Source organism: Rattus norvegicus, chromosome 7 (genome assembly GCF_021556685.1).
Source record: "Rattus norvegicus strain SHRSP/BbbUtx chromosome 7, alternate assembly SHRSP_T2T, whole genome shotgun sequence".
NCBI classification, from domain to species: domain Eukaryota; kingdom Metazoa; phylum Chordata; class Mammalia; order Rodentia; family Muridae; genus Rattus; species Rattus norvegicus.
The window spans coordinates 16,596,838-16,618,494 of record NC_141540.1 but is presented as its reverse complement, the minus strand read 5'-3'; the positions used below and the strand labels follow the sequence as shown (position 1 = coordinate 16,618,494).

Sequence of the window (21,657 nt, the reverse complement as noted above, 5' to 3'; positions counted from 1 at the left end):
TTTGTTCAGCACTGTGATTCGTCCGCCATCATTAGTTCAAGAATGTATTCATTTTCTTTGCTATGTGATACTCTTCGGTGTGGAGATGACGCGGAGTATTTGTTCGGCTGACAGTGGACGCTAGGGTTATATGGAGTTGTTAGTTGCCGTGTTGGTGGCCATGTCTATTGGATGCCTACCTAGCGATGGAAATACTGGATCAGAGGAAACCCACATAATCATACCAAGACAAGGACTGGAGCTATGGCTCAGTAATAGAGCATAGGCCTTGCATCCTCAGGCCCTAGGGTCTACTCCCAAGCTGGAGGGATTGGTAAAATGGCTCAAGGGAGTAATGACATTTGCCTTGTAAGGTCGGGAGTTCCATCCCCTGGATCTCACATAAAGGCAGGAGAAAAAATGATTCCACATGGTTGTCCTCTGATTGCCATAAAAGTACAATAATAATAATAAATGTTGACTCTTTTTTTTTTAATCCACTCCAATAAAATTGTGGCACCTTCCCTACACAAGTGAATCTTTCCATGTCACCGCCCTCAGGAGATTTTAGAGGCTCTGTAGCTGTGCTGGCCCCTTATCTAGCATGTTCCCATTTCACAGAAGGCAACTGAAGCTCGAAGAGAGAAGTGTGTTCTGCCTCCTAGACCTCACCAGAAGCCAGAACTGCCAACCTCTCTTCCACCCCTCCCACCTCAGCATCCTGCCCCCATCATGCCCTCCCAGCCTGACTGTAAGGGCGGGGAGGGGGGGTGGTAGACAAGACAGGGTCACGTGGACCTAGGTTCGGAGGAAGGAAGCTAGGCACAGTACAGACGGCTGCTGGTTCTGGACTGGCCAGGAAATCAAGGTAAGAGAGGGTGTACGTGTGGCACCCTCAAGTGTGTTCTGTCCTTTGGAGGCAAAGCTGAGAAGAGACCGGGGAAGATGAAGACAGAATGTGGGCAGACAACGCGCAGAAGTGTCACCTTTTGGTCTTGTAGCAGAGACTCCGCCATGGACCCACCGCTGCAGAATGAAGATTCCCAAACGCAGCCCTCGCCGCTGACGTCCTATCGTTGGCACACTGGAGGCAGAGGGGAGAAGATTGCTGGAGGGTTCCGCTGGGGCCGCTTCGCAGGCTGGGGAAGGGCCCTGAGCCATCAGGAGCCCATGGTGAGCAGCCAGCCAGCCCCTAGATCTCTGTTTCGTCGGGTCCTCTCTGCACCTCCTAAGGAGTCACGACCCAATCGCCTCCGGTTTTCCAAGAGCCTGTGGGGGAGGCACAAGAACGTGGTACCGCTGGAACCCAAGCTAAATCCGAAGGCCCCAGGTACATTCTCCCCCCAACCCAGCTGGGGCTAGGCTTGGGTGGCCGGATGCCTGGGTGTTTGTCTGTCAATCTAGCATCAGCCCTCTAGACACAGGAAGTTGTGGGGAGTATGAAAGCCCAGCAGGAAGTGGCTGGGGCCCCTAGCAGCCTCATCTCTTTCCCCTTAAACTGGGGCAAGGAAGACTCGCAGGACCCGTACGCAGCTGAGGTCCCGATGAGAAAGGGGCATTGAATGGATGCACCTTAGTACTCTGTGGATGTCTAATGGTTCTTGGCCCCGAAGGTTGCTGTCTTCTGTATCCTGAAGACCAAGCCACTGACGGTGTGAATTTCAGTTGCCTTATATATAGCCCACCTCTTTCTTTGTTTCCTTGAATGTGAAATTCCCCATCTGTGCCTTAAAGACATCCATCCATCCATCCATCCATTCATTTGTTCATCCATTCATTCATTCAAGCAGGTGTTATTCATTCAGTGTGTATGTGTGTGTATATGTGTGTGTGTGTGTTTGTGTGTCCTTTACCACAACACATGTGTTGAAATCACAGGACAGCCTGCATTTATTTATTATATTGGGGAGGGGGCAAGCAAGCCATGGTTCCAGGGAGGGAGTCAAAGGACAACTTTCAGGAGTCAGTTTTCTGCTCCAATCATGTGGGGCCTGGGGAATCAAAGTCAGACAGTTAGCCTTGGTGGCAAGCACCTTTACTTTCTGAGCCATCTTGCTGGCCCAAGCAGAAGTTTTTTGAGCATCAAATTGGTTCCGCCCTGACCCCGACTGACCCCGACTGAAGCACGAAGGACAGCTGTGAGCAGAGCAGAGGACACTGCCTGGCCTGTGGAGCTCACACTGTAGTATGTGGGGGAGGAACAGTTACAGACAGAAAAATGAAGTCAATATGAAGACGGCAGATGCTGCAAAATGAGACCTGGGAGACTGGTGGAGACTAGGAAGATTAGAGACCAGGGCCTAGCACGTGCTAAGGGATCCACTAGGTGGAAAGAGTTAGAGCCCCCATGTGGCTCGGCTGGGTGGTAGAGCACTTGTTAACATGGGAGAGGCTGTGGGATTGCGGGCTTTATACCCACCACCAAGAAAGAAAGCGAAGGTGTCTGCATCACCCCTAGTGGTAAGACAGGGTAGAAAATAAACTGAGAAGATTGGTTCAGCAGGCGTTTCCTGGAAGCTCAAGGTTAATTCAGCTCTTTCCTAGAAATTCTCGAGATGCCTTCCACTCATTTCAGAGCTAGGACTACTAAAACTCCCAGCACTTGGAAGGCAGGGGCGGGAGGATGATCGGTCGTGAGTTCTAGGCCAGCCTAAGCCATATAAGAAGCCTTCATCTCAAAGCAAATGAGGCTGTGGTATTGTGACTGGCAGGTAAACACTCTTGGTGGTAAACCTGAAGCCCCACATGGTCAAGGGGAGACCGACTCCTAACGCTGTCCTTTGACCTTCACTTGAACCCACGAAAATAAATAAATGAATTCGAGTTGTTCTCGGGCCTCCACTTGTGCCATGGCAAATGTGTGCGTGCGAGCTCAAACTAAATAAAAAGCAACTCAGCACTAATATTATATTTAGAAAACGGGGTCTTACTACATAGACCTGGCTGGCCTCAGACTCACAGATCTGCCTGTCTCTGCCTCCTGTTTACTGGAATTAAAGGTGTGTATCACCATGCCCAACTATTTCTCTTTCTCTCTCTCTCTCTCTCTCTCTCTCTCTCTCTCTCTCTCTCCCTCCCTCCCTCCCTCCCTCCCTCCCTCCCTCCCTCCCTTCCCTCCTCCCTCCCCACTCTCTTTCTTTCTCTTCTACTGGGCTAAGCTCCCAGCCCTGCAGAAGTAGTCTCCAAGGCCCTATAGAGTGTCAGGGGTTGCCCACAACATAGGCTCCAGACAGTGGTTTCTACCAGGCAAGCCTGCCCCTTCTTAGCTCAGCTCCTCCCACCATGGGGATTGGGGTAGCCCATTGGTGGAGGGTATGCTTAGTATGAGCCAATCCTGGGACTCAGTCCCTAGCACCAAAGACAAACAAGCCCCAGTTCCTAATTAGTCGCACAGACTTCAGCCCAGCCTTCCTTGCCCTTCTCTATCTCCCTGGGATTTCCCAATCTGCCAGCCTTTGTTCAGCGTCTCCACATACCTTCTCTTCCACCTTGGCCGGGTGAAGTTCAAACTTCCTGTCAGAACCAAGTGCGAATGTGCTCTGTCAGGGTGAGGAGTAGAGTCCTCCCTGGCCCGCTTTCCATTAACACCACCTCCCCAAGGGAGAACACTCCCACGTACATACAACTTTTTCTACACCATTCTCTCTTATTTTTTAAATATTACCGTTCTCAAATGGATCCTCTCCACCCTAAGTAAATTATTTTGGTGTGCGCGCGCACGCACGTGCACACATAGCATGGAGAAGTCAGTGGACAGCACGGTAGAGTTTGTTCTCTCCTTCCACATTTAGGCTGGGGCCTTTACCTGTTGAACCACCTTGCTGGTCCCAGATTAGTTATCTATGTAAGAGGCCAAGGCTGGTATATTCTCTCTCTCTCTCTCTCTCTCTCTCTCTCTCTCTCTCTCTCTCTCTCTCTCTCTCTCTCTCATCTTCCTCCTAGTTTAGTGTGTCAGGTACTGGTTTTGCAGGCGTGTGCTATCTCTCTCTCTCTCTCTCTCTCTCTCTCTCTCTCTCTCTCTCTCTCTCTTATCTTCCTCCTAGTTTAGTGTGTCAGGTACTGGTTTTGCAGGCGTGTGCTACTAGGCCCAACTTTGCCCACTCTCTTGGTTAAGAGATGAATGCTTGGATTAGAAGCCTGTCTTTTTAAAAAAAACAAAACAAAACATTTATTCTATATAAGTACACTGTCGCTGTCTTCAGACACACCAGAAGAGGGCATCAGATCCCATTACAGATGGTTGTGAGCCACCATGTGGTTGCTGGGATTTGAACTCAGGACCTCTGGAGGAGCAGTCAGTGCTCTTAACCACTGAGCCATCTCTCCAGCCCTAGAAGCCTGTTGTAATCACATCCTCACAAGCTGTGTGATTCTGGGTAGGCCATTCAACCTCTCTGGGCCTCGGTTCTAATGCCCTTTAAGTGGCTTTTGAAGATTGAGCAAGAAAACACAGTAGAACTGGACAGGGAGCCAGTGGGCTGTGTCCTCTTCTAGGGTTGTGGAGAACAGTTCCCAGAGAGGTAGCGGACGACCAGCCTGACATGATTGCTGAAGTGTGCACCTTTGCTGCATGAAGAGGGGGTCCAAGGGAGACGGGGAGACTCTGAAATCCCCATCCCCCCTCTTCCCAGAGCCAGAGCTGGAGTTGGAGGGAGCCCCAGACCTGCGCGCTGCACATATCCCTGAGCCTCCCGCCCCTGACATGCCTGTTTGGAACATTGATGGCTTTGCCCTGCTCGAAGGAAGACTGGTGATGCTCGGTGAGGAGGAGGTAAGGAAGAGCAGGGGAGGACAGGGAACGGGTCAGACACGGTGGTAAAGGGGTAAACACCAGAAATGTATGTGTCCCTTCCCGGGTGCCTCCCCTTTCTGACCGCCCACTTGTATGGGAGGACAGGGTCCTCGCCAAATCCGAATGGGAAGTGCCAGCTCGGAAAGCAGCATGCAGGCAGCCTTGGGGAACCTCAAAGACCCAGGTAAACTTGGGAATGGGGAGAGGCTGGAGGATTGGGGAACCTTTCAGAGTGATTTACAACGTACCCTCAACCTCCTACCTCTGACCACCCACAGTTCGGACTCCTGGGAAAATTGAGCCGGAAGCTACTGGTTCCAACCAGGTCCACAATGTTCGGGTAAGGCAGCCAGCGTGACAGGGTGGGGGATCAGCAGGGATAAACAAGATCTCCCAGACCTTGGCCTCAAACATGCTGTACCATGTAACTATATCTGCAGACCTTAGATAATAACACACGCACACACACTCTCTCTCTCTCACACACACGCACACACACGCTCACACACACACACTCATGCATGCATACACACACGCACGCACACACACATATACACACGCACGCACACACGCACGCACACACATATACACACGCACGCACACACGCGCGCGCGCACACACACATATACACACGCACACACATATACACACACGCGCACACACACACGCATGCACACACACATATACACACGCACGCACACACGCACGCACACTCACACACACTCATGCATGCATACACACACGCACACACGCACACGCACGCACACACACATATACACATGCACATGCACACACATATACACACACAGACACACACACACACGCACACACACATATACACACGCGCGCGCACACACGCACGCACACACACATATACACACGCACACACACAGAGAGACACACGCATGCACACACATGCACACACACACTCTCACACACATACTCTCACACACACACTCATGCATGCATACACACACGCGCACACACGCACGCACGCACGCACACACACACGCACACACGCACACGCACACACACAGAGAGACACACACACGCATGCACACACACTCTCACACACACACTAATGCATGCATACACGCACACACACACGCACGCACACACACATATACACATGCACACACACAGAGAGACACACACACGCATGCACACACATGCACACATACACACTCTCACACACACACTCATGCATGCATACACACACGCACACACACACATATACACACGCATGCACACATATGCACATACACGCACACACATATACACACGCACACACACACAGACACACATATACACACGCACGCACACACACACACTAGGGCCAGCTGTGGTGGTGCACGACTGTAATCCCAGTCACAGAGACAAGAAGGTTGCTTAGGCTTCACAGTGAGTTCCAAACAAGAGGTACATATTGGGAGTGCCTGAAAAATAAACACACACACACACACACACACACACACACACATGCAATGACTATCTTAAACTTTATGATCCTCCTATCTCTGCTTCCTGAGTAATGGAATCACAGTCCCTGGGCCTAGAGGGCCAGGAAAAAAGGGATCATGGTTAGGTCACTGGCCAGCACTGAGCCTTGCAGAGCTACTGTCAAATAGAGCTACTGAGAGAATTCCTCTCTCGCTTTTATATTGTCTGTGTGTGTCTGTGTGTGTCTGTGTTTGTGTCTGTGTGTGTGTGTCTCTGTGTGTATGTATGTGTGTGTGTCTGTGTGTGTGTCTGTGTGTGTGTCTGTGTGTGTGTCTGTATGTGTCTGTGTGTGTGTCTGTGTGTGTGTCTGTGTGTGTCTGTGTCTGTGTGTCTCTGTGTCTGTGTGTGTGTCTGTGTGTTTCTGTGTCTGTGTGTCTGTGTGTGTGTCTGTGTGTCTCTCTGTGTGTGTGTCTGTGTGTGTGTCTCTGTGTGTGTCTGTGTGTGTGTTTGTGTGTGTGTATGTGTGTATGTGCCTGTGTGTGTGTCTCTGTGTGTATGTGTCTGTGTGTATGTGTGTGTGTCTGTGTGTGTGTCTGTGAATGTATGTATGTTGTTTTATTTGCTTGTTTGTTTGTTTGTTTGTTTGTTTGTTTGTTTGGGCAGGGTCTCTGTATGCAGTTTGACTGTCCTAAAACTCACTAGGTAGACCAGGCTGGCCTTGAACTCACAAAGATCCAACTGCCTCTGCCTCCTGAGTGCAGGGATCAAAGATGTAAATCACGCCTGGCACTCCTCTTCATATTTTAAGAACAGAGTCCTATACTGAAGTCTAGAATTTCCTGAAAGTTTCTATGTAGCTCATGCTGGCCTCTAATTCTCACCAATCCTCCTGTATCTGTGTCCTGAGTGCTGGGATTATAGATTTGAATCCACATCCTCTCCCCTCGCCATTTTACAAGGAGTACAAGGGGATTTCAGGAAAGCGAGGGGCTAGTGCCTTAGAGATGCAGCTGCTGGAGCTGAAGAGATAGTTCAGTGGCTAAGCAAGCATGAGGACCGGAGTTCGGATCCTCTGCATCCATGAGAATGCTAGATAAGCATGGAGTCTGCCTGCAAGTCTAGCTCTTGGAAAGTAAAGACAATCCAGCAGCTACCGAATCAGTGCGTTCTAGATTCAAGTGAGAGACCCTGCCTCCTGGCGGAAAGCACCTGAGGAAACTTATCTCAGCACTCCACACACACATGTATACACACGCCCACTCACATACATGTGAGCACACACATACACATCACACACACATACACACACACACACACACACACACACACACACACACACAAAATATTGTAAAAATCAGAAACGGAAACCTGCCTGGTTTTCTGAGTTCTAAGGCAATCAGTGTAACTTTTCAATTTCCTTCTTTCTGTTACCTTTTTCGATGGATGTTGCAAAAGCCTGTGCTTTCCCTGATGCTCTGGGCTTTTCAACAGTCCCTGTCTGCTTCTACCATGTATAGAGCTTGCTAGCCCCTATTGCTGAACATGCTGGCTTTCTCCGACACTAACTCAAAAGGGATGACTAAGAGAGGGAAGAAGGGAAGGGGGAAGCAGGGAAGGAAAGAGGGAAGAGGGAGGGAAAAGAAAGGCAAGCTGTTGGGTAGGGGGAGATTTAAGAACCTTTGCCCTTCCTGGGTCCTTAAGTACAATCCCCAGTATTGCACAACGCGACTGTAAATGTCACCGGCGGTTACAGATGCTAATGCAGCCTGGACTTGGGCTTGGTCCACCAAGACCAGCAGATCTTCAAAGATCCTCTAGGGGGACAAAGCTGAGGGAAGAGCGCAGGGTTCTTCTCCCTGGCTCACATCCCTCTCTGCCTCCGTAGAAGTTACTCAAGAGGCTGAAGGAGAAGAAAAGGGCCAAGTCGGAACTGGGAGCCCACACTCCTCGAGATGGGTAAGAGTCTCTGGGAAGCTGGAAGGCTTGCGCCAGTCAGCACCTCTGGTCTCCTTTTCCTCATCTTCACCAGCTGCCTCCATGTTCTCTCTATTCCGCTCCACGCCAGGTGAACTCGGGGTCACAAAGACCCCAGCTATTTACTCATCTCTTGCTTGAACGGTGGTAGTCATCTCTAATGAAATAGAAGCTAACCAAATACCCTGGATCTAGGAACTCCAAAGAATGCGTGGAAATTCAGCCATAAGGAATGGGGGTGGGGGAAGGAAAGAGCGGATCAGTTGCAAAGATGCCGGGAAAGAGACAGCAGCTAGGGTAACTAAAGGTTAGAAAGCTAAGGATTGAGTGTGCAAAGAATGACGCCTTGTTTCCCTTCACTGGCCCCAGACCCTCCAGTGCTCTTGGTTCCAGAGAATCGCTGGCCACACTCTCTGAGCTGGACCTAGGCGTTGAGAGGGATGTGAGAGTCTGGCCGCTGCATCCTAGCCTCCTGGGGGAGCCATATTGCTTCCAGGTAAATGAGGAACCCACTTAGCCTCTACTACCCTTGGCACCGTCTCAGCCGCTACTAAACAACTGAATCCCGCTCCAAACAGGTAACGTGGGCAGGTGGGAGCCGCTGTTTCTCTTGTCGCTCGAGCGCTGAGAGAGACCGTTGGATTGAGGACCTTCGTCGGCAGTTCCAGCCTAGCCAGGTCATTAAGGGGGAGGGGACGGGCACAGAAAACCCTTTCACACCAGCCAGGCCCTGCCCCTTCCACGCCACCCAGTTTGCCCCCAAAACCTGCCCCTGCATCCAGTTCCCCACCTATTCGCACCCCAAGTCCTGTTTACCAAGTAGTCACCAAGTCCTCAGTCCATGACTACGCCTCTGTATCCTAAACTCTAATGTGTGAGACGTTCCCCAAAGCCGGATGTGTTCTGCTTAGCGACCCTCCCGATATTTGTGACTCCAGCCTCATCTCCAAGAGGTCTTGCAATATCCCGGTGAGCAAGGCTCCCAGATCGCGGTGCGCATCAAGGAGTCACAATGCGCATCTTGGGTCTTGGAGCGTAGACATCTCCGACACACCCCTCCTATCCCACTCCTGCATGTAGGACAACGTGGAACGACAAGAGACCTGGCTGACGGTGTGGGTGCACGAAGCCAAAGGGCTTCCCCGAGCAGCTGCACCCGGAGTGCGTGCGGAGCTGTGGTTGGACGGCGCGCTACTGGCGCGCACTGCCCCTCGGGCGGGCCCTGACCAACTCTTCTGGGCCGAACGCTTCCACTTCGAGGCGTTGCCACCTGCCCGTCGCCTGTCGCTGCGGCTGCGCGGAGCAGGCCCGGCAGGGGCAACCGTGGGCAGGGTGGTACTGGAACTGGACGAGGTGAGCATCCCCCGCGCGCCTGCCGCAGGCCTGGAGCGCTGGTTCCCCGTGCTCGGGGCTCCGGCGGGTGCGGTGCTACGGGCGCGGATCAGGGTACGATGTCTGCGCGTGCTGCCGTCGGAGCGCTATAAGGAGTTAGCGGAGTTCCTCACCTTCCACTACGCGCGCCTGTGCATGGCGCTGGAGCCCGCGCTGTCTGCTCAGGCCAAGGAGGAGCTGGCAGCAGCCATGGTGCGCGTGCTACGAGCCACTGGCCGAGCGCAGGTGAGAAGCCCTGACTACGCAGACAGGTGGGACAGATAGCGCTTTCTAAGTTGTGCTGAAGAGGAAGAGCCTGGATTGTCCAGCGAGGTGGGACACCGGGAGGGGCGGGACCAATATTTTACCAATGAGGGACGACGAGTGCTGTACGTCTAGAATTTCAGCTGCTAGGGACCTGGCCTTAACTTGAACTGTGAGAGGCAGACCCTGAACTTCAAACCGGATGAGTTCACGCTGAACTTCAGCGAGTCGGGCGGGGCTGGAGGAGAGCCTCAGGCTAGTAGGCACCTTTTCTGCAGCGAGAGGTGGATATTGTAGCCTCAGCTAAAAGCTGAGGGCTGTGCCTGAATATCAGCAAAAAGGCACGAGGCCTGTGCCTAGGTATGAGAGATGAGCCGATGACTGAGATTCCCAAGATCATTCAGTGTGATCTCTGTCCTGCACAGGCATTGGTGACAGACCTAGGAACCGCAGAGCTGGAGCGCTGTGGAGGCCGTGAAGCGCTGCTATTCCGAGAAAATACCTTAGCCACAAAGGCCATTGATGAATACATGAAACTGGTGGCACAGGAGTACCTCCAGGAGACCCTGGGTAAGCAGAGAGAGGGATTGGTGCCAGAGGTCCAGGAAGTGCCGGGCGAAACTGCCTTCTGGGAGTGAATGGTGCTTTGAGGTACTAGCGTCTGGAGTGCAAGTGGAGTTGCTATTTCCCCAAGGCGTTTGGTGCTTACAGAGTAAGTCGGAGATAGGCTTTCTCTTAGATGGGTTTTTTATTGCTGCAAATGAGACACCATTACCAAGAAGCAAGTTGGAGAGAAACTGGCTTAGCTTTCACTTCCATGTTGCTGCTCTTTATTGAAGGAAGTCAGGGATTCAAACAGGGGAGGATCCTGAAGGCAAAAGCTGATGCGGAAGCCATGGAGAGACATTGCTTACTGGCTAGCTTCACGTGGCTTACTCAGCCTGCCTTCTTATAGACCCAAGACCACCAGCCTGGGGCTACCACCACCCACAATGGAAGGGGCCCTCCCGTATGGATTACTAATTGAGAAAATGCCGTAACAGCTGCATCTCATGTAGGCCTTCCCTCAACTGAGGCTCCTTCCTCTCCGAGGACTCTAGCTTGTGTCAGGCTGATACACGAAACCAGCCGGTACAGGGTTGGAGGCTGGGTGTGATGTGTTTGGGCTCGTGCCCTTAGACTGTCTTTGCTGGACTGCAGGCCAGGTTGTGCGGAGTCTCTGTGCCTCCACCGAGGACTGTGAAGTGGACCCCAGCAAGTGCCCAACACCGGAGCTGCCAAAATGCCAAGCTAGACTGCGAAGCAGTTGTGAGGAGGTTTTTGAAAACATCATCCACTCTTACAAGTGAGAATCAGGGACCCAGCACCCGAGCACAGCCCTGCCTTACTGCCACTGTGCTGCCCTCGCCGGCCAAACAGAATGCAGACACTCAAACTTCCCTGGCCTTATTAGCTGTATCTGGCTACCTACGCTTTTGCCATGCCAACTAACCCCGAGTAACCTAGGACCAACTTCCTTTGCCTTCAACCACAAATGATTCCATACCACCTAACCTTGGTCGTATAAGACTTTAATCTCAGATGATGCATTTTCCCAATGCCATGACACCTGACCTTAAGAGATCCGGTATGCCAAATCTCATGAAACTGGTCCTAGGAAACATGAGCATGTCATCCCTTGGCTTCTGGCCCTAGGATAACTCGCATGCTTAATCCTGTTATTTCTGATCCTAAGTAACACTGTAACCCTAACCCCACCTTCTGTTATATTATACACAGACACCTCACTTTCATGTACATTTATTATACCCCAAACTCATGACCCTTGTTCCCATATGTTCTTGTCTGCCCGAATCTAAAAGTTCAGGACCTAAAAGTTGCCACAATTATGCTATAAGTTCTTAGCCTCTGGAACCCAAGCCCCAAGTATCATTATCCCCGATACCCCCAACCTTGCAACCCAAACAACAGGTTCTGTGAAATGAAAGCACACACAGGCTTCATCAATCACAGATCACTGATAAGCCGAGTAATGCTTCCTATGCCTCTAGACTTATGACCTTGATCATACGCACTCTTTACGTCCCTGTCCCCTTCCTCTAACTATTGCTTCTTCTGCCCCAGCTATTTCCCAGCAGAGCTGGGCACCGTGTTCTCAAATTGGCGGGAAGCATGCAAAGCACGAGGCTCTGAGGCACTGGGCCCCCGGCTGGTGTGTGCTTCTCTCTTCCTAAGGCTCCTATGCCCCGCCATCTTGGCACCTAGCCTCTTTGGCCTGGCACCAGAGCACCCCGCCCCAGGCCCAGCCAGAACTCTTACACTCATCGCCAAGGTCATCCAGAATCTTGCCAACTGTGCTCCGTAGGTGTCGGGAGAATTCGTGGCAAGGATGGCATCGGGGAGTAGGGGGGGTTGGCGGGTGTCTGTCCTGACTTAACCAGGTTGGCTCTGACTCAGGTTTGGTGAGAAGGAAGCCTACATGGCCTTTATGAATAGCTTCCTGGAAGATCATGGACCGGCCATGCGACACTTCCTGGATCAGGTAGCTATGGTGGACACAGATACCACACCCAGTGGCTACCAGGGAAGTGGAGACCTGGCCCTCCAGTTGGCAGTTCTTCATGTCCAGCTCTGCACAATCTTTGCTGAACTTGACCAGGTGTGACCTGAACCCAGAACCCATGGTAGAAAGGTTGGGTGGCACTGGTACCAGAGAGTTCACAGGACATCTTCCTTACATCCCTTGACAGAAAACTCGAGACAGCTTGGAACCACTACCCACCATCCTTCAAGCCATTGAGGAGGGTCGGCCTGTCCCAGTGTCTGTACCAATGCGTCTTCCCCTGAACACTGCTCATGTCCAATCCAGGTATCTTCAAACCTTGCCTGTGTTCTCATGGGTGGCAGAAGGAGTTCAGGTGTTAAGATGAAGGACACCAGGGGCAGGACCACGTTGAGGTCAGAGGCTGGGGACGTAAGGAGGCAGGCAGAGGGGTGGACCACTGTGTGGTCAAAGGTCAAACATCTACAGAGCCAGAGTTCAAGATTGGGATGGAGTCATGTCAGAAGTCAGGGAAGAGTCACCTCCAGGGTCAGAGGAAGTAGCCTTGTGGTAAAAGGTGAAGGCCATGTGTCAGAATCTGTGGATGGGGTCTAATCATGGGTCAGGTGGAGACAAGATGTTATGAAGGTCAGTGAAGGAGAAGTCAAGCTTAGGGAAAATAGGACGAGTCATGGGGCCAAGGTTAGAGATCATTTCCTATCAAAAGTCAAGAACAACCGGGTCAGCTCAAGCCCAGAGGTTGGAGAGAAGATAAGGTCAATTAGGAAAAAAGTGGGTACCCTTGTGAGCAGAGGCTGACTGCCCTGGGGTCAGACTGGAATCAAAATTATTGAAAGAATCAGGTCAAGTCAGAAGTCAGAGCCAAAGCTAGAGAGGAGGGGGAAAAAGATTAGATCGGGATAGTAGTCAGAAGTCAAAAACAGGGTCTTAGCAAATCAGAGGTCAATTCTGGTCCTAAGAGAATTCCACTGATGTAAAAGTGGGGTCGTTTCTGGCTCTAGGCTGGGGTGGAGTCATCTCCCTCAACTGAGGGTCTGAACTTTTTCCATCGCACCTCCAGCTTCTCTTCAGGGGAGAAACCCGGCTTCCTGGCACCCCGAGACCTCCCCAAGCACACTCCTCTCATTTCCAAGAGCCAGTCTTTGCGCAGCTTTCAAGGGGCAGGAAGCTGGGCCCGTCGGCGGCCAGATGAGGAGCGGCCCCAGCGGCGGCCGCGGCCAGTGCTGCGCACACAGAGCGTCCCTGCCAGACGCCCTACCCACCATCGCCCTGCTGCGGGTTCCAAGCCTCGACCCAAAGGCTCTCTACGCACTGGTCCTGCGACTTCCGGACGGGCCTGGGCTAGGACTTCCACCTCTCTACCTCGGAAGCCATCGGTGCCTTGGCAGCGCCAACTGGACCAGCCCGGGGACCGATACCAAACTCCGGGAACGCACCGACCAGTGGGCAAGGTGACATGCGGTCCAGATGATCGCCAGGGTGTGGGGCGGGCTGCGGCTAAGGAGCCAGATTAAGGAAGGGCCTTAGGGCTCTTCTGACTCTAAGACTGTTTTCCCCGACCTACAAGTTTCCCCAACAGGGTACAAATGTGATAAAATGAGGAAGGGACCTGAGGATGGGTCGGATTACAGCTACTGTCTTCCCACAGCTAGCAGAGATACAATGCGAGGTAGCTGCACTCCGCGAGGAACAGAAAGCCCTGTCCCATCTGGTGGAGTCGCTGAGTACCCACATCCAGGCCTTGACGGAGCAGCAAGAGCAGCTCCGCTGTCAGCTGCAGGATCTGGACTCCAGACTGGGAGCTGGGTGAGCCCCGCCCTTCAGGGTAGCTTGGATCCCAGCTTCTTCGTCAGGGTGGCTCAAGTATCTTCCAGAAAGTCCCTCCCCTACTAAACCACCCCCACCTCCAGGTCCTAACAGCTCCAAGTTACTAGTTCAGCCCTGGCAGCCTCTCCCTGTAGGGCCAATCTCACACGTCTTTGACTAGTCCTTTTACCTTCTCACACCTCTTCAACCAGACCCTCCTATCCCGATTGGGCCATCTGGGCCCTTCCCGCCCATTGGTCAGTCCCCGCCTTCAAATTGATTAATTAATCCCTCCATCCCCCACCCTCACCCTGTCAGTGTTCCTTCTGTGAAACTAGATTTAACTATGTAGTCCAGGCTAACCATGCACTCTCCAGCCTCTTGCTGCAGCCTCAGCCCCCTATCCTGAGTTTCACGGTTGTTCCACACTTGGCTAGTCTGCATCTTGGCCGTGCCAAGCTCTAACCAGAACTTGCTTCAGATAGACCTATGCCCTGCTCTCCTATTTGAACGAACTCCAACTTCACTCCAAGCCCTGCCCACTGAGTCCTTGGCAGTCCACCCAGGATGGGAGGGAGTTTCCCTGTTTCTGACCTGTCCACTCTCTTGCCCCTGACCCCTCACAGGATCTCAAAGTTGGATTCTAATGGTGGTCTCCCAAGCAACGGTAGCCTCGGGCTGAAAAGTCTGGTAAGAATCTTGTCTGAGACTGGAGAGAAGTGGGGAGTCTGCTTGGCAAACACTCCCAACTCCCACCCCAACCTCAAACCCACTTTTACTGCCTTCCCAGGAGCACCGCATGACTGAGATGGAATGTTCTCAGAACCAGCTGAGGGATACCCTCCAAAGCCTACAGCTTCTTTCAAAAACTCCAGGATCTCGGAGCCAGCCCCCGCCTCTCAAAGCACCATGTGTCAATGGAGCTGATCTGTCGATGGGCACCTGAGTATTTCACCCCACTCCATACAGTCTGGAAGCCAGGAGAGCCACTACAGAGGATTTTCTGACTACCTCAGTCCTTCATGGCCCTTAGTAGGGGACAGAGTGGGAGGTGTCAATCACTCTGGTAACTGTGAGGTTGCCCAGTAAATCTCCATTTCAGAAAATCACTGGTTTCTCTGCCCCTACAAAGATTAATGCAAGAGCATACCCAGTTCTCTACTCAGCTCCCCCAAATTCTTACCTAATTTGAAGTCTCCCGAAGATGAAAATGATTAGCAAAATTGTCCTCACTATTGGTGTGATCTAAGGTCATCACTCTAAAAGACTCCATTCTCTCTTCTGTATCTAAAAATTCTCTGCATAGTTAAAGGTATTCAATAAAAGGTATTTATCATTGTTGTGGGAACCACCTGCTTTTCCATGATGCACAGATCTCCCGCCCACCTATCCCACCTCATCCCCTGCCAATACCTCAAGTTCTGAGTGACAGAATCTTTCTAGACTTTGTCTAGAAAGACAATGCAGGTACCTTTATGGCAGGGAGAGCAATGGGTCTGAGAGGCAGATGAAGGAACGGACTGTGCATGAGAACACGGTTGAGTTCTATGGCTGGTTGAGTAAGGTGGATGAACCAATAGGCAGGTGACTAGGTTAGCTAATTCACTGAACATTTGACCTGCTGTAAGGCAGATCATGAATCAAAATAGACAGGTCTACTTAGAGAAGGCTGACACAAAATAGGAAATTAACACTTGAACTAAATGAGTAAACACGCACACACACACACACACACACACACACACACACACACACACACACACACACACCTCACGTTTATCGAGGTCTTTTGGGACTCCCAAATGAGTCATGGGAAAATAACTCCTGTCTTCTTCATTTGGTGAAGACAATATACAACTGATGGGTGACTCTATGGGTGGATGTTGGTAGGACTGTTGAATCCCTTGATTCTGTGGAAAAATAGAAGTGATGGTGGGCTGGTATGTGGAATATGGGTGAATAGGTTAAGTGGACTTTTGGATAGACGAGTAGGTGTTAGAAAGGTAAATGGATAGGTGATTTGTTTATTCGGTTGTTGAGTGGTTGATAGATTGAGCATGTAGATAAATGGGTAGACAAATGAGTGATGGGTGGGAGAAAGACAACCAGTTTGTGATGTATGCATACGGTCTAGTCTGGAGGCTATGATCCTGAAGGCTAGGTGGAGGAGAGCTTAGCATTGAGAACAGACATAAAGTAATGGAGATGTTGAAGTCCAATACAAACAACGAGAAAAGAAAGAAAAGTGTCCTTATGATTGGGAGAGTCTGAAAGCTAAGGACTGACTGACTGGATGGAGTCATCAATGATTCATGAATGACCCAAGAGAAAACTTCTATGCTTCCCTCCCACTCACCTGTTATTAACAAACCTAGATGTTATTAACAAACCTAGTATAGGAAGACCCAGTGGGGTGCAGAGGACAGGTTGTTGTCATGGTAACAGAGCCCCTCCCTCGACGCTAAGGTCCTGCGGGCCCTTTAAGGGTGACCTGCTTGGCCACTCCCAATATGGCGGCGCGCCCGTTGGATCCCCCCGCCCCCCGGAGTGGCACAAGGGGGGGCAGACCTCCTCATCATGGCGGCGCGGCGGGGCTGTCGCGCTGAGGTCACGTCGGCGCGCCGGGGGGGGGAGGGGCGGGGCGGCGGGGGGACCGATTTAAAGGGACAATGTCCCCCGAGCTGTGGAGGCAGCGGCGGCTGCGGAGGCCGTGGCACCCGCACCAAGAGCTGCAGCAGCTGTAGTGGAAGCGACGGCCCGGCGAAGTAAGGGAGTTCCCAGCCAGCGACTACGCCTCCCCGGTGAGGCCCGACCCAACCCGGGAAGCTCGCGGGCGGGGCGGAGCTGGAACGGGGAGGGGAGGCCTGGGCCCGGTCCGGCCGGGCGGGACCCCCTGGGGCGGGGGGCGGGGCGGGGCCTGCAGGGGCGGGGCCTGGCCGGGGGCGGGGCTGTACAGGTGGGGGGAGGGGCGGGGGTCTCGAGGCAGGTGTCTCCCCCCCACCTCAGCTCGTCCCGCGGGGTCTCCCGCCCCGAGGTGCACGGGCGAAGGGCGCATCCTGGGGACCCTAGCTTCCCCGCAGGGTGCGTCCGCGCAGCGCCGCCCCTACCTCTGCGACCCCTGCGGGAGGTGGGGTAGGGAACGACCATCTGGACTGGAGCCCCCTCCCCAAGCTGCCAAAGTGCTCCGAAGTTGCGGTCCTGCCCGATCCCCTCCGGCAGTGCCTACCCCAGCGGTACCCGCAGGTGCTTTCTTCAGGCCTGGGCAGGGACCCCTCCAGCCAAGACTGTCAACCCACCCCATATAGGCCCCCCGGGAGCACCCAGGCCCCCGAGGGCAACGCCTGCTACCAGGCCTGGAGCCCCGGCCCCGCCCCGGTTGCCTGGGCCCGGCCTCACCACCGTCTCCCTGGGGAGAGCGCCTCATTCCTGCCCTTCACTTTCTGCTCTACCTTGAAGGTATTTATAGGTGGAGAGGACAGTCGCCCTCCTACCCCAGGGTCCTTATTTCTGAAACCGGAGCCCTCTCGGTCCCTTTCATCCTCCGGCTAGAGCAACCGATATCGGTGGAGGATGGCAACCAGTACTATTGGAAGGTGGCAGGGTGGAGGAGCCCAGGCTTGGTATGCATGAGAGATCATGCTGAGGAGAAGGGAAGGGGTTAATGGTGGGGGTCACTCGAGAGTGTGGAGAGGTTAAGGGGTTAATAACCCTACATTCCTGGGTAGGGAGAAGGGTGTAAAGGTTGGGAAAGTGTAGGGGTAATTGATATGGGGCAACAGAAGTGAGAAAAGTATAAGGGCAAAGATTGGGGGCACTTGAGACAGTGCACTCATGAGCTGGGAGTGTGGAAGTGGCTGGGATCCTGGACACTGGATGCTTGGCAATAGGTTATGCAGTTACAGGACAGCCAGGAAGCAGCTGGACAAGGTGAAGCCGTGAGTGAGGGATGAGAGGAATAGGCGGAGGTAGAAGGATGGATGAGGGAGGACTGAGGTGACTGAGTGTAGGTGTGTAACTGAGATGAATAGAGTCCGGGAAGAAGCTGGAAAAAGAGAAAGCTTTAGTGTATTGAGGCATGCTGACAATAAAGGTGATTGGGTGACAATGGGTGAGAATGGGGCCTCAACACCACTTACCCCAGTCACTTCAACTAAGAGGTAAACTGAGGCCATAGGCCTTGAAGGAGAGGACTAGGGTCTTGAGAGGTGGGAAAACAAACAGAATTCTTTTCTTCCTCTCCTAAGGTCTTCCCTATCTTTGTCTCCAGACCCACGATGTCTTGCTGAATCTGCCAGGTCCTGAGTGAAGATCAGCGGCTAGCACCCATGGAGGGGTTACTGGCAGGTGGCCTGGCTGCCCCGGATCGTCCTCGAGGCCCAGAGAGACTGCCTGGCCCAGCTCCAAGAGAGGACATCGAGGGTGGGGCTGAGGCTGCCGAAGGGGAAGGTGATATTTTTCGATCTTCACACTACCTGCCCATCACCAAGGAAGGCCCTCGAGACATTCTGGATGGCAGAAGTGGCATTTCTGGTAAGAGGGCTCCGTGGCCCTAAAGAAGCATCCCACTTAGCCCCCAGGGCTCAGAGAGAGTCAGGTCACCCAACCCAACAGGGACTGAGTTGGGATCGGAACCTGCTTGGTGCCCAGAGCCTTCTTTAGTGCTCCACATTGTACCTTTCATTTTGCCCTTACGAAAACAGATGTCTTGGGAGCCCATGACTGGATCACAGTCCCCCAGAGGATGGTAAGGAACTGGGATTCGTACTTGTAGTGGCCTGACTCTCCCCTCGGAGCTGGACACCAGCTACATCCAAATACCCATATCAGCACTCTGAGCTCTTCACCCAAAGCCCACTTGTTCCATCTTGCAGTCTTGATGGAGCTGCAAGAGCTTGTGCCCTCTGGTGGTAAGGTAAAAGTCTGGGGAGTCAGAGATTCGAGTTACCTCTCTCCCTTGGTTTACCCCCATACAGGGCTAGCTCACACTGACCTCACCTCACAATGCATTGTTTGTTTATTAAACACCGAGCACCTGCTGTGTGCCACTTTCCGTTCTGGGTGCTGGGGGAAATAATCATAAAGAGGCGAGAGTTTCAGTCCTCCGGGGGTTGGCGTTCCAGAAGGGAAGTTGGACACAAGGAACAACTGAACAGATGTCATAAGGGCAGGTGATGATGGGGGCTATGCAGATATTAAACAGAGGGCCAGGATTGGGCCGGGGCGACTTGGGGGAAAGCCTCCGGAGAAAGTGGTATTTGAGGCACCACACGGAATGAATGGTGGGAGGTGCCCCCCCCCCCCCGGGGTGGTGGGACAGCAAGTACAAAGGCACTGCCCAGGGGAGGAGCCTGGTGTGTTTAAGGACCTAACTGATATTTAAGGAACTGAGTTTAAGGAATCTGACGTGACAGAAGAATTGTAGACTGAGGCATCAGACGTCTCCCTTCGTTTCCTTGGTCGGCCTCCAAAAACTTGGCCCTCTTAACTTCCAAGCACCTCTTTAGCAGTTCCTACATGCCAAATTCTTTGTGTGCTCAATTCATATCATATTTAAAACCTTTGTGGGGAAAGCCTCCATTATTTCGTGTCTCGTCTTAGGGTGGGAACTCCAAAACCCTGAGGGGTGAAGTAAGGGTCCCAGACTCACAGAATCAGGCAGTAATGTGGCTCGCAACCCTCTCCCTTCTTTGTTTTATTTTGCTTTTTTATAGAACTGGGGGGTTGCACGTAGGCCCTTGCACATACTCGGCCAAAGCTGTTCCGTTGAGTTCTCTCCCAGCCCCCTTTCTTTTTTAAATAACTTCCCTTTCGTCCGTGTGTTCTTTCTCCTCGTGTCTTGTCTTGTGCGTTTTACATGTTAGGCAAGCACTCGACCCCTAAGCTACATTCTTCACCTCCTCTCATTTTCGAAGGTTTTCTAATTTCTAATTTGTCTGCATGTGGCTGTGTGCACGGAACTGCTGGTGCCTGCAGAGGCTGTAGACGCCAGGAGCCGGAGTCATGGATACTTCAGAGCTTCCCGGCCTTCTCTTTTTACGTTTTTTTTCTTCATCATCATCATTTTATATGCATGGATGTTTCGTGTACATGTATACCCGTGCGCCTCCCGCATGGAGCACCTGCAGATGTCAGAGGAAGGCATCAGCTTTATCGCAACTGGAACACACATAGTTGTGAAGTGCAGTGTGGATGCTGGGAATTGAACCCCGGGTCCTTTGGAAGAGCAGATAGGCTCTTAAAACACAGACGCACCTCTCCAGTCCCTGGTTTTTGTTTTGTTTTGTTGTTGTTGTTGTTGCTGCTGCTGCTGCTGTTGTTTTTGTTTTTGATTGTTTTGGGTTTTTTTTATTTTTTTTATTTTTTTATTTTTTTATTTTAAGACAGGCTCGGGGTTGGGGATTTAGCTCAGTGGTAGAGCGCTTGCCTAGCAAGCGCAAGGCCCTGGGTTCCGTCCCCAGCTCCGAAAAATAGAAAAGAAAAAAAAAAAAAAAAAAAAAAAAAAAAAGACAGGCTCTCTCTGTATTGTCTTCCCTGGCTGTCCTGGAACTCACTCTGTAGATCTGGCTGGTTTAGACCTCAGAAAGTCACCTGCTTTTGCCTCCCTCCCAAGTGCTAGGATTAGAGTCGTGTGCTTCTCTTTTAGCTTTTGAGTAGTTTTTTCTTGAGTTGAAAAAGTTGAGTCCTTTCCCCCCTCTTTTCTGTTTTCTTTCTTGTTTTGTGTTTTGTTCTGCCGCTTGCATTGCTGAGTTTGGAACCCAGGGCCTCCCAAAATTAGGCATGCATTCCGCTTCCACTCAGCCACATTCCCAGAATCCCTTATTTATAGCCCCTCTGGAGCACGCTGATCTGCCACCACCCTGCAGCTCTTCTCGTGGTGCTCAGGTGTTTGTGAAGCCACCTTTCTAGAGTGAGGTAAAGAAGGGACCCAGCACATGTTGTCCCTGCTGTCTTGGAACCCTTCATCTGGGGCAGGGAAGGTAGACACGGACCACGAAGTAGAGTGAGGAGGAAGCAACACGACTTAGAGGCAGGCTCGAGGGATCAGGACAGAAAACCTGTAAAGATTTGGAGAGGATGACTGGCACCTCCCAGTATGAGACAAGAGGGGCATGGTAATGAGTCCTTGGAGCTGAGGGCTCACCCTTAGCAGTCCCCTCTTCAGGACCAGTGAGTACCAGGACTTTATCCCAGGTCACACAGCTAGCCAGGGCAGGGCTGGGCTCTCAACTTTGTGGGAATTCAAGAAATCTCCTGTAGATTCCAAGGGACTAGGCGTTTTTCTCCAGGTAGAGATGACCCGAGACTGGAGAGATGGAGAAGGTAGGTAGGTGTGTGTCTTCGATACACCACACCCCCCACTGGAAAACAACCAGAGATTCATGTGTGCACCTGTGTCACAGCTAGGCAGGAGGAGAAAGAGGCCACTAAGGGGGACTAAACCCACTCCTAATGGGTTCCTAGAGTAACT

At 52.2% G+C, this 21,657-nt stretch overlaps 2 protein-coding genes across 54 annotated transcripts in view; both read left to right on the top strand.

Annotated features, from left to right (window-relative positions):
• Positions 1-779: 779 nt before the first annotated feature.
• Positions 780-15,537, top strand: Rasal3 (RAS protein activator like 3). Of its 8 annotated transcripts, none has more exons than XM_087556925.1 (18): positions 780-847; positions 981-1,309; positions 4,572-4,750; positions 4,877-4,955; positions 5,050-5,111; positions 8,097-8,167; positions 8,555-8,681; positions 8,764-8,862; positions 9,266-9,802; positions 10,246-10,390; positions 11,021-11,165; positions 11,945-12,181; positions 12,278-12,479; positions 12,571-12,689; positions 13,444-13,834; positions 14,032-14,189; positions 14,816-14,879; positions 14,980-15,537. In XM_087556925.1, exons 2-18 carry the CDS (start codon positions 994-996, stop codon positions 15,133-15,135), a joined length of 3,087 nt encoding a protein of 1,028 aa, XP_087413051.1. In that variant the 5' UTR covers positions 780-847; positions 981-993; the 3' UTR covers positions 15,136-15,537.
• Positions 15,538-16,844: 1,307 nt separating this feature from the next.
• Wiz (WIZ zinc finger) overlaps positions 16,845-21,657 on the top strand; it is a 28,430-nt gene continuing 23,617 nt past the window's right edge. For 11 of the 46 annotated variants that reach the window (XM_087556976.1, XM_087556965.1, XM_087556971.1 and 8 more), the window contains 2 exon segments: positions 16,845-16,990; positions 18,457-18,719. In XM_087556976.1, coding sequence (XP_087413102.1) covers positions 18,515-18,719 — 205 coding nt within the window. In that variant the 5' untranslated portion in view covers positions 16,845-16,990; positions 18,457-18,514. 46 annotated transcript variants of the gene reach the window in all.